Below are 13,262 nucleotides of genomic sequence, written 5' to 3'. Positions count from 1 at the left end.
GAGTTTAGAGGTACTTTTAGGATGTTGCTTATGGTTTAGAGGTTAAGTGTGATCAGAAGAAACACGTTAGAAGCTCAATGCAAGAGTGGTTGGAAAAGTTGGCCTTTATCAAAATGGATATGAAGCTTTTTGCAAAACCTTCCAAATATGGCATCAAGAATTGGTCAATGACTCAATCCCTTGTATAATGCATCAAAGGTTTGTGTAATATTCTTATTAAGGTGATATTTAGAAGAAATATAGCCTGTAAAGCAAGATCATATAGCTTTGGCTCAAGGTTACATGATGAATTTGTCATGAAAATGACCAAAAATTCAGATTTGGAGAGCCAACTTCAACTCTTCAAAACTCCTAGCTCAAATATGATAATTTCATGCTCTTGGACTTTTTGGAAAGATAAGACCATCCTCTATAACTTTAATGTTGGGAGTTTTCCTTGAACCAATGTGGATCTTGCTTAAAAGTGATGATCAAGTAAGCCACTTTTTGAAGGCAAATATGGTTGAAAGTTTTTCTAAGTGTTTTAATTTTATGGTACCAACTTCATGGCTTCATAACTTGAAATCCTTGCATTTTTTGGGAACCAATCATCAAGGACAAAGTTGAAGTATGAAGTAAGAACTTTAATATGATCATTGGAGCAAAGAAAATGGTGGTATGGATCACAAGTTATGGCCTTGGAAAGATGGGTACTTGAACATGTATTTTTTCATAACTTAGAAAAATTTACAAAACCAAATCTTGCCCTTTTTGCAAGTAACCTCGAATTTATTGTTTACTCTTGATCAAATGCATCCATCAACCATATTTTCATTATCCTTGAGTTGGGAAGTCCATGGTTGACCAAAAATATCGAAAGTCAAACTTTGACTTTGCCTCAGTTGACTTTGTATCGGATGAATCCAATTCTTGCAATCTTTAATGAATGAGATCTCTTAGGCATATTGGATGATGTGAATGGATTACTTATGATGTATTTGAACCATACTTAAAGCTTTGGGATCATGCATTGGCTAAAAAGTCAACCAGTTGTCTTTGGGTCAAAACCCTAGTTTAGGGTATTAGATGAACTCTGGCCTTGATAAATTTGAGATGAAATGATCTTGAAATTGATTCTTATTGATGAAAGTCACTTGATTACTTGGGAAGGACGAGGAGTTTGAAATTTTAAAACTCATGTCAAGTCTTGGTTGATCAATCTTTGAAAGCTCTTGGTGCAAAACCCTAGCTTAAGACAAACAAAGTAGAAAATCTTTTTGTATTTTCAATAGGTTAGTAGTGCAAAGATGCTAGATGTCATGCAAATGATACAAATGATGATGGCATCTTAGGGTTGAAAATTAGGGTATGACAGGTGTAGCTGATGAATTTCGTAGGCTAGGAAAATTTCAGAGAAATAATATGCCTATCTTTAAGGGTACTTAAAGTTGGCTTCAGGAAATCGATAAGATCTTTCAGGTTATGGCTTGGACGAATGCTCAAAAGGTTATGTTTAGGACGCATAAGTTGTCAGAAGAGGTTGAGTATTGGTGGGATAATCGAGAAGACCTTCTAGGTTATGGCTTGCATAGATGCTCAAAAGGTTATGTTTGGGACACATATGTTGTCAGAAGAGGCTAAGTATTGGTGGGATAATGCCCGTCAGAGGTTGGAAGCTACATGTACTGAGATCACTTGGAGAAGTACTTTCCGGTTATTATTCGTAGTATGAAAGAGATTGAATTCTTGCAGTTGAAGCAAGGAACCATGACTGTTCCAAATTATGTGGCTAAATTTGAAGAGTTGGTGAGATTTTGTCCCCATTATAATGGTGTGGAAGCCGAAGTGTCGAAGTGTGTTTGGTTTGAGAGCGACTTACATCCTAAAATCAAGGAATTCATTGGGATCAATAGATTCGTCAGTTTTTTGTGCTAGTCAACAAGTGCAGGATCTACGATGAAGATAGTCGTGTCAGAGCTACTCACTACAAGATTGCTAGTGAGAAGAAAAATGGGAATCAATATCATGGAAAACCTCACGTGTCTCCAGCTGATAAGGGGAAACATAAGTTTCATCCAAAGATCTTAGGTGAGAAAGGAACAAGTAAGGAAAATGCTCATACTTCTCTTACGTGTTTAAAGTGTGGAGGATTGTGACATCATGCTTCACAATGTACTGTCGTGAAGTGTTTTAAGTGTGGTAAAATGGATCATCGTACTAATGAATGCAAGGGTGCAGTTGTGATATATTTCAATTGTGGAGAGCAAGGTCATATTTGTACCCAGTGTCAGAAACCGAATCAAGCTCATTCAAATAAAATAGATCCTTGCCTTGAGTGGAACAAAGATTTTTAAATTTGATAACTTGATTCGAAGTACGTGCTACATTAATGACGTTTCCTTTCTTGTGATCATAGCTATCACAATTACTTAAAAAAAGACTTACTCAACTTGTGGATAAAAACATATTCTCTAATTGTGGTTCAAAGTCTTTCTAATAATCCTTGACAATTAAGAAAGACCTGAGATAAGTGTATTTTCTAAAATGAACTTTTAAAATATCTTATTAAAAAAAATCTTAAACTGTTAATACAAATAAGTATAATATAATATTTCATTCGTTTTTTATTATAAATCGTTTTTGACTTTTTATACGTATTAATAAAGAGATTAATTGAAATACACTGTCGGTGTAAAAGGGTTTTACACCATCAGTTAATTATAGACGTTGGATATTAAAAGAAGTTTGACTTTTATTTTAAAAATCTATAAAGTAATACAAACGGGTGATAGTGATGAACCGACGGTGTAAAACTTTTTACACTGACAGTGTATAGTAATTAATCTCATTAATAAATATAATAATTATGATATAAAAAGAGAAATTAACGAAAGATTTTACAAAATTATTATTCTTTAATGATATTGAAAAGATAAATTGACATAATTGAAAAAAATATATATAATTAAAAAATAATAATGATTCATTCATATTATAAAACAATTTATAATATAAAATATTTTTTAAAAAACCAATTTATAATAAAAACGGGAGGAAGTAATAACTACAACTTAAAATTAATAAGAGTTTATTGAAAAGAAATTATACGGTACCTAACCCTAGTGGTTTGGGTCATTGATTTTTGTAAGTGTGGGAAGTTGCTTGATTGTTGCAAGCAGCAATAATGGGGAAAGAGATGCAGAGAGTACTTGAGTTCTACAGTGGAATCGGCGGCATGGTAAGCACCCAATCGAACTCTTAATCATTTTTATACCAATTTGCAAATTGAATTTTTGGTTTGTTTTGTTTTGTTCTATCAGAGATACTCGCTGATGAAAGCCCAAGTGAACGCGCAAGTGATCGAAGCATTTGAAATCAATAACATTGCAAATGACGTTTACCAACATAACTTTTCTCATCGTCCTTATCAGGTTTCCGATTATTTTCCCATTTGACATTTTTATTACTTTTCTGCTGTAAATTCTGTAGTTTCAAATGGTGTTTCATTTTTCAAGTGACATTTTTATTACTTTTTAATTTCTGTTCTACCTGATTGAGATTTATTTGTGCTGGCTTACTTAGGGAAATATTCAATGCCTAACTGCTGCTGATCTAGACAAATATGCGGCCGATGCATGGCTTCTTTCCCCTCCCTGTCAACCTTACACGCGACAAGGTGAATTTTTCATCTCATTCTACGATAACTTATTTAATTCTGTAAGCAAAATGTGTCTCAATAATTTGTGTTAGGTCTCCAGAAGGACACTGGGGATGCCCGGGCGTTTTCTTTTCTTCAGATTCTTGAGCTCATCCCATTCTTATTGCAGCCTCCTAGTATGTTGTTTGTGGAAAATGTTGTCGGATTTGAGGTTTGTGTTCTTCAATTCAATAGGTTGACTAAGACCCTAAATAAGTTTCATTCATGGTTTCTGATTCCTTTTCTGTCCTTTCTGGCTATAGACATCGGATACGCATGCAAAACTGATTGAAATACTGGAGAAAACTAATTTTATCACACAAGAGTTCATTCTCAGCCCTTTACAGTTTGGAATTCCATATTCTAGGCCCCGTTATTTTTGTCTGGTAGGTTTTCTTTAGCCTTGTACTATTCTTCTCTTCTGAAGTTTTAATGCTTGTTTCAAAAGATTTGGGTTGTATTTCATATCATCAAGGAATCGGTTGTTTCAGGAAATATAATTTGGTATATGTTCATATAGTTGGAATACTCTTTTTGTTGCTGCTGGATCTTTATTTACACCGTAGTCTCGTGAAGAAAGTTGTTCTTAATTACTTGATTTGCAAGCTGTGTTAACAATGGCTTATTTCACATTTCAGAGACGGAGATGGCAAATGTAGATTTAGTTTTTCTCTTTAACTAGGGTTCTTGTTAGTCGAAGCTGTAGACCTTTTGGCTTATGAGTTTGTGACCTTTTGGCTTATGAGTATTTGATAGTGGACTTGAATGTGTTTAATTTTTTCAGGCTAAGAGAAAACCGTCATCTTTTGGAAATGAATTTTTGAACCGCCAGCTAATTCAATCTCCAAAGCCATTATTTGAGCCCTTCAATGTAGACTCTAAGGAAGATGATTTATCACTAGAGGATAGACACAATTTGTTGCAGTCATGTCAACCTATTGAGAAGTTTCTTGTATTAAAGAATCCTAGCAATGATACAGATGTTGAATCTGCGGCTTCGACGACCGGTGTGTCCAATGACATTTCTAGAACTTCAGGAGAAGATAACGAGAATGAATACGACCCTTTAGACAAGTATTACGTTCACCCAAGCTTGTTAGAGCGGTGGGGAAGTGCTATGGGTATCCTTATCCCATTTATTGGTTTTGGACATATTTTAATCATCATGCTATAACTAAACACTATTTATTCCCAAGAAAAATTATGCTTCAATTATATTCTCTCTGGACCAGACCCCTTTCCTTAAAAGAGCTTAGATGTTGTGTACCCTGATTCAAAGCGCTGCTGCTGTTTTACGAAAAGTTATTACAGATATGTGAAGGGAACTGGCTCCCTTTTGGCTACTGTTCAGGTTAGAGATTCTTAATGAAAACCTTTCTTGACCATATGCATACGACATAACACTGCAATTCATTTATCCCTTTGAAGCACTCGGCTGCTATTCTGTGCTTAATAATCATCCTCGACATCTTATGTTTGGTAGCTATTCTCAGTTTTGTGAAAGGATAGATTAACAATACAAACTTTGGAATTATTATCCATTTGACGTTAAAAGTGTCTCCGTATTTTGACATAAAATATGCAGTTTTAAATACCGATTCAGACATAATACAATTATTATGTTACAGTTGTATGATGTTTCTTCTCATACACTTTTTCAAACCACCTTGTAGTTTCAGTTTTTTTTCTCTTTCCTTTTCATGAAGAAAAGAATATTCGCAGTGATAGCACAGAAATAGTTTTCTCATAACTTTGTAGCGATTCTCATACGAATGAATGTGCAGCCAATGAAGAGGGACAAAACATCACTCAAGGAGCAGCGACTTAGGTACTTTACACCAAGAGAGGTGAGTGGGTTTTCTATATTCTCAGGGATATCATGCATTTTTGTAAATCTTTGCCTACATGCGGAAACATGAACACATGCACAAGAATGTATGTGCCTATAAAATTCTATTGTTTAGATTTCAAGCAGTATTACTAATTTAAAAGGTATTTATCATCCTCCAACTAGGTTGCAAACCTACATTCCTTTCCTGAAGATTTTGAGTTTCCAGAACACGTCAGTCTCAAACAACGGTATGGTGTTTTGTTTGCTTAAACAATACTTTTACATTCCTATGTAGAATGGGTTTGTCGCTGTAATTTCATTTTTTTTTCTGCTTTGTATGATTAATTAGTTGGTTCGGTGAGTGCCGAGTTGCATTGACATTCGTAGATTTATTTTGATTTTTAAAATATAAACAGTGTTCTTTCTACACAGGTATGCATTGCTCGGGAACAGTTTAAGCATATCGGTCGTTGCTCCCTTACTTCATTATCTTTTCACTGAAGCGTAGTGATTTTTCAATCATACTATCCATTCAACAGAAGAAGCAGAGAGTTTCTACCCAGGGCCTATTATGCAAAGACAGTGAGACCTTGTAAGCTGTGACACAATGCTGTGAGTTATTCTTTCAACCATGGTAATCAAAGCCTGAGTTTGAGTACTTTTACTGCAGAATTCATAATTCTAGTGTAGAATAATGTGACCATTGTTTTTAAAACTGACTGAGGGGAATGCAAAAAATGTAATTTGAGGTTTGTAGAGTTAAAATGTGCATGCCAAGTATCTTGCAGATCAAAGGATAGGATCTGGTATTATACATATTTGTAATAAGAATATTGGTAACCAAACCTGACAAAATTATTGGTTTGATTCACTAATTTTGAACCATTTAACTAAACCCATATATATATATATATATATATATATATATATATATATATATATATATATATATATATATATATATATATATATATATATATATGGGTTTAGTTAAATGGTTCAGAATTAGTGAATCAAACCAGAATTACCAGGAGTTTTTAAAACAAATATAGTGATATTAAAATAAAGAAAGTTATATCACTAATTTGTGATTTCCTCAATATTTTAGTATCGATTTTCATTTTTATTTTAAAAAAGAAAGTTATATCACTACGGCTCTTTAAACTAACCGTTATATATTTTCTAATTTTTAAAATAATTTAATTACTTAAAATCTGATGTTTTTTTTATAAAATATCATTAATGTAAATCTTAAGTTTAAATAATTTTTTGGTATAGGTAAGTTGGTGTGTTCTTGTCTTTCGTCTATGTATCTTTTTTTTTTTTCTGGAAAAAATTCTTGAATGTTAAAATTCTTTTGGTTTTAGTCCCTAAAATCTGTGGATTTTTTCTACGGATTATAATTTTAGGGACTAAAATTAAATGAAATTCAACATTTAAGAACTTTATCTAAAAAAAGATACATAAAGGAAAAACAAAAACACATCAACTTACAAAAACACACCAAAGACTATTTAAATATAAATCTTATATTATCACGGTTGTCTAAAAACACCGTTATAATATATTTTTCATTATTTAGAAAAAAATTAATTGCTTAAAATCTGGTGTTTTTTATAAAGTTTCATCATATATCACAATAGTTTTGATAAATAACTGTATTGATATAATTAATCACTTTAAACATATTTTGTTAACTTGTCTCTTCAATTTCATATTTTCATTTCCATTAAGAAATAAACCCTGACGAAACAATGTGATTTTCAACTCTAACCAAACAACACCATTTTCAACCTTAACGAAACAAAACCAATTTCAACTCTAACGAAACATACAACATCATCTTCAAACCTAAAGAAACAACATGTCAACCAACTTCTGTGTTTTCGTACTATCGAGGAAGGAGCCGACACTCTGTTCTTCGTTCTTGACTAGCCTTTGGCTTAGCTGTCAAGGAGGAACACAAAGATTATGACAATATTTTTTTACTTATTCGTCATGTTTTTGGTACGTAAACATTTTCCCCATGCATCTACAATACCATCATTTTCCATTTTTGTTTATATATCTGTAATTGTTAATGTCATTGTGTTGATGATGCCACTGATGTTTATGTATATGTTGTTGTTGATGTCATTGTTGTTGATGATGCTATTGTTGTTGTTAATATCATTGTTGTTGATGATGTCATATTGTTGTTAATGTCATTGTGCTGATGATGCCACTATTGTTGTTGATGTCATTGTGTTGATGATGTCATTGTTCTTGATGATGCCATTGTCTTGATGATGCTATTGTTGATGATGTTTGTGTCTTGATGTTGATTTTTTATGTCTTGATATATGGCTCTTTCTTCATCTAGTAGCGACGAAGCTACATATACAATTGAAACTATGACAAATGATTCTCAATATGTAGTAGGAGAACAGAAAAAAAACTGCAAAGAGGTGCCACAATAAAGGCTACATTAACAAGAGTCTGCAAGTCGGGTGTCAGAATTTCGGTCGAATTTAGTGTCGTTTATACTATTCTTGATGGTCCTTATTATTCGATTAAGAGTTATGTTGCGTTCCTTGGACGTGGAAATATCAGTTGATGACTTCTCGACAAGTGTATTGATAGTATCGTAATAATAAAAAGATATTGATTCCACCGAGACTGATATTTAACAAAACAATGGTTGTGCAAGTATAAAAAATAACAATGGGGGATGTGGTGAGTTTGAATGCAAAAAAATAAAAGTTATTCCGAAATAATACAAAAACAATCATGTTAGGGAACAAAGCCAAACCATAGATGAGCAACACAAAGATGGCTTCGAAAGCATCCACACTACCGACTTGGGCAAAGGCAGTAGCTTTCCCTATGAGGAACTCAGAAGTCAACCCAAACATTCCTCCTTTCTTCACCCAATGAGCCTCAATCTCAGACTTCTTCAGATGAAGAGCTTCAGCTATGATATGAGATCTGGGAATCTCTTCCAATCCACTAAACGACACTTTGTCAGAAACAGGTATTCCCAAGAGATGGGCATATTCCTCCAACTTAGGCATAAGCTAATAATCGGGAAAAGTGAAGCAACAGTAGAGAGGATCATAAAACTGAACCAACACACTCAAGAGTCCTTCGACTACATCAGCATATAACACAGACAAAAGCTTCCCATGACGTTGTTTGATGTCCAAGGGATCTAATACAAAAGATGATAGCTTCCTTAACTCATTCAAATTCGGGCATCTGAAACTGTACTTCTTAGTGTTCCTTCGTCCATAATCCATGGTCTGAAAATATTTGCAAATAAAACCTCAATTCCTTGAAGTTATTTTCGTGTGATGAGTGTCATGATGTGCATGAATGCATGAATGCAACAATCACAAATAAGGGATCACACACAAGGCAAACAAACAAAGGTCAAGGGATGAATCAAGTCATTGTCAAGATTAATCATCTATTTTGGTGGATTATGGTTTTCACCTTATCAACACCCAAGTTCCATTGATATTGACAAGACTTGATTGGACCAACCAAGAATCAAAGGGTTTGTTGTGAGTCACGAGCATGGAGTCATGTTAAGAACCATCCCAAAGGAGTGTACTAAGGATAAAAACCTGTAGATCATGTTCTAAAAAGTTCCCAAAGTCTTAATTCCATCTATCGGATATTACAGGTTAGGATGACTGACTCATCAACCCATAATATTCTCAAGAGAAACTCGTCTGAGTGTAGTATCGCGTAACAACTGTTATCAAGTCTACACCTGAACAGTCTCTGCACTACGTTCTAAATAGGCCAAGTTGGGTTAAATGTTCTACGGTCCTCAGCTTCTCGGACCCCAAATCAGAGAAAGTAATGTCTAACCACAAATAACTTGTGTGACATTCATAACTCCAAAAGGGTCTCCACTGAGCAGATGGGTCTCAAGTCAACTTGTTAAGGACTACTCCACACAAGTCGAACATGACTATACCATCCTCCTATCTTAATTGCACTCAAGTTCGGGTTAGAACTTATCTCACCACTCAGAGATCACCAAGCACAACAAACAGATTATATCACACAAACAAATATACAAACATCAAATATACAATTCTATACACAAAAAAGTAGGCTAAACCCACTGAGGACTACTCCCCAGCAGAGTCACCACTTAATTTATGTAGCGGTAAATTCATGACCCTTAAGCTACGGATAAACTTAATGTCAATAAAACCAGAGTCGTCACCACGCTTTTATTGTTTCCAAAGGAAAAGGGAAAAGTACGAACAAAACTCAAAGATAATAAGTTTTCAAATCAAAACTAATAAAATGGTAGAGATTACAAGTAAGGGGGTTGGTTACACATAGGGAAGGTGTTAGCATCCAAAGTGTCCTAGGTACTCCTAGGAAGCCCTTTTTTATGTGTGTGTGTGTGTGTTTTGGCATAAAAGATGTTTGCAATAAATAGAGTGTGGGGATGAGAAAAGAATTCATTAATTATATTTTTGTGTTTGATAAGACCTTCAGACTTGTGCCTACGTACCAACACAAAATGAGGGATAAAAACCTCGTAGTTCGTGGTATTAATTTCAAAATGAATGAATTGCTTTTAACAAAAATTTAAGTTTGAAAGAGACCCAAAAAGCCTAAAAGAGTTTGAATGAGTGTTAGTTCTTTTTGTCTTTTGAAATTTTAAGTCAAGTATGGTTAAGTTCATTTACAAGTTTGTATTAAGAAAAGAAGTTTAAAAAAATGCAATGACATAAGGCCAAAGTTTTTAATTTGCAATAAAGTCTAAGTTTAAAAAAAAATCACAAGCAAAGAAGATTTTGAAAGATGGGAGAGATTTGAAATTTAAGAAGTGGGAGGAGATGAAGAGACTAATCCTAAGCAAACATTTAAAAGTTAAGAGTTGAAAATATCTGACATGTGGAATGCAATCCAATAGACAAGAATGTCATATAGAAACTCACTTTTCCTTTGGACTTTAAAATCAAGCAATATCAATAAGCAAGTAAGATGAAGAGCAAGATATCAAATAAAGATAGTCACATCCAAGCTAGCAACTTCATAGTCTTCTTCTTAAACTCCCATGTATCAAATGACATACTCCTTAAATGGCTCAGAAATAGGCATTAGACACAGGTTCAAAGTAACATTTGCATCAAGACCATGTAGCGGATGAACTCAAGAGGGATCTCAATACTTGCATCAAATGAAAGTTCAAATCTCAATGACTTGGCTTCAGAAAAGTTGGCATTGGTCAAGTCCTTTTGCATAGGGAGCGTTGCCTAATTCTAAGTCCAAGTCTCATATCAAATCCAACAGTCTACACAAACATTTTTTAAGGGTTTTTGTTGTTATTATGTACATTAAGGTCCTAAGACCACAAACACAAATAAGGTACACAAACAAATATATGCAATCACAATATAAAGCTCAAGTGAGCAAAGTAAAAATGACATTAAAATAAACAAGTTAAATGATATGAATAATGACAAATGATAAAAGGGCTGGAATTTAAAGTGCATAAAGTAAATGACTTGAAATTAAAAGTTAGTCAAATGTTAGTTGATTATATGTTAGTATTGTTTTTGCTTTTCAATTTGTTTAAGTCATTCTTTGGAGAACACTCAACCCTCTATTCACAAGCATGGATCCTTGAACCAAGACATCTTCCAAAGGAAGGAAAAAAGGCCAAGTTTCCACACAATACCATGAAAGGAGGGAGACTTACAATCTCACTTACTATAATGCTATGCTTTCGGGTCAAAATTTAGCGATATGTTAAGCAATCCTAATTGGACTTATGTAGAAGTCACAACTATCTGAGGTCGGGCAATAGAATTTTTAGTGTTAATGCATGTTAGAGATATGGTATAATGAACCATACTCCTAAAATATATCACACTTAAAAGAAAATGGCAAAAGGGGGGACCTAATCTCATCCATAGTTGTATTGATTTATCAACCAATTGGTCTTAGAATATAGAGATATCATAGGTGAATGGAATGAATGAGATAGAAGGGGATCAAAGATGAAGAGGGAGGGGAAATGAGACAAACACAAATTGGACAAGGGAAGGATTTTATCAAATTAAAATCATTCATTCATTTTGGGAGATGAAATATACCTTTCATCAATCCCCTAAATCCAATGATTTTAATCCAACAAAGTCAAATCAACCTTGATCAAGGCCTCAAACACAATAGTCAAACTTCACAAGTCAATAAAAATAGCTCAACACAATTTATTCACAATTAAACAATTAAAAATCAATTAAAAATGCATTAAATTAAATTATGTTTGATCAAAAACCTAAAACTTTTTCAAAACACCAAATAAATGGCAAAGAGATTTATCATAGGTCAAACAAGGTCAAAAGGCCTTGGAGAAAAGAATTCATTATTTTTGGAAATGCAAAAGTATTTTTAAACAATTAAAAATATGCACAAAAACAATAAAATCATGAAAAATATTAATATTGATCCAAAAAATAATTTTAATTTAGAAAATGAAAGAGAAAAATATTTGGAAATTTTTGGTGAAAGTCCCATATTTTCTGGATCAATATTAAAATTAATATGAATTAATGAAAATAAAGCAATTAAAATGAATATCAGAAATTACAAAAATACGTGGACCATCTGATCTCCCTCATTAATTGAGGTGGCAAATCAGATGGTCCCTAGCGCGCGTTCCATGTGGTCTTGAGTCAACAACACTACACATGTGGTAATTAAAACCAACGCGTGAGATTAAAACAATTCAAATGGATCATGTGGTTCAGAGACATGCCAACACACCGTCGCTGCCAGAGCTCCGGTCTTCTTCTCCGGTGGACCTCACCGGACTGGTCCACCTTCAACCATCACCAAAATGAAAAAGCAAGACATGGATTTAAAGAAAAAATGCTCAGGAGCTCGAATCTGACCTCAATTTTGTCTAACTCCAAGTATATAGGAAGATACAGGGAGCTGAATTTTGAGGATCATGATTTCAGTTGCTTCGATTTGACCTCTAAGCAACTCAATCTTGTTGCCTAAATTGGTAGGACTTCAGACAACCAAAATCAACAAGAATAGTGGAGAAATAAGAGAGAACCGAATAGTGAAAAAAATCTAAAAAATCACCTTTAATGGAGCTTCAGATTGACACGATCTTGCTCTCAATTATGCTTGGTCTTGCTTCAGATGCTTGATGGAGTGGAAATGAATCAAGGAAAGGGATGGACTCTTGGAGTTTCAATCTCAAAAATAGTGGGAGATTTAAACTCGATTTTCAAAGAAAATCTTCAAGCTTATCCTTTAATGGTGAGGGTTTAGGGTTGCTGAATCAAAGTTGGCGCATGAGGTCCTTATTTCTGAGCAAGAGAGCTTCTATTTATAGGCCAATGGGATTGATAATTGCACACTTCCATTTTTGGAAAAATTTGAAAATCTCTCTTGCATGGACGTGTGATAGGCCCCTTAAGTGATGCGCTTAGGTCCAAAAATGAGTGTAAGCCATGCTGAAATCATGTTGTGAAGCCATGCACTCGTGTATGAAAAGTGGAACTTCAAATCTTCCAAATGATCCTTCAACTTTAAGCCATGCGCAAGTGCCTCATACTTTGTCCAAATGAGATAATTCTAGACTTTTGGGAAAGGTTAGAACAAGAGGAACAACTTTCATGTTGAACACTTTTTCATTTGAAGCTTGGATCATGATGAATTTTTAGGTGGAAGTTTGGAAAATCAAACATATCAAAAAAAACTCTAAGTACTAAGCCATATGTT

General features: G+C 33.9%; 1 protein-coding gene across 2 annotated transcripts; it reads left to right on the top strand.

The window, feature by feature from the left end:
- Positions 1-3,050: 3,050 nt before the first annotated feature.
- Positions 3,051-6,378, top strand: LOC127084478 (tRNA (cytosine(38)-C(5))-methyltransferase 2). Of its 2 annotated transcripts, XM_051024938.1 has the most exons (10): positions 3,051-3,217; positions 3,300-3,410; positions 3,562-3,655; positions 3,730-3,848; positions 3,940-4,062; positions 4,461-4,797; positions 4,933-5,027; positions 5,461-5,523; positions 5,691-5,755; positions 5,940-6,378. In XM_051024938.1, the coding sequence occupies exons 1-10, from the start codon at positions 3,164-3,166 to the stop codon at positions 6,013-6,015; spliced, it is 1,137 nt and encodes a 378-aa protein (XP_050880895.1). In that variant the 5' UTR covers positions 3,051-3,163; the 3' UTR covers positions 6,016-6,378. The 2 variants fall into 2 exon arrangements, with proteins under 2 accessions (XP_050880895.1, XP_050880903.1); XM_051024946.1 differs by lacking the exon at positions 3,051-3,217 and having other exon boundaries at positions 3,295-3,410; positions 3,738-3,848.
- The last annotated feature ends 6,884 nt before the right edge of the window (positions 6,379-13,262 follow it).

This window comes from Lathyrus oleraceus, chromosome 1 (genome assembly GCF_024323335.1).
Source record: "Lathyrus oleraceus cultivar Zhongwan6 chromosome 1, CAAS_Psat_ZW6_1.0, whole genome shotgun sequence".
Classification (NCBI taxonomy): Eukaryota; Viridiplantae; Streptophyta; class Magnoliopsida; order Fabales; family Fabaceae; genus Lathyrus; species Lathyrus oleraceus.
Note: the sequence above shows the minus strand (reverse complement) of the source record. Positions and strands in the feature narration are given on the sequence as shown.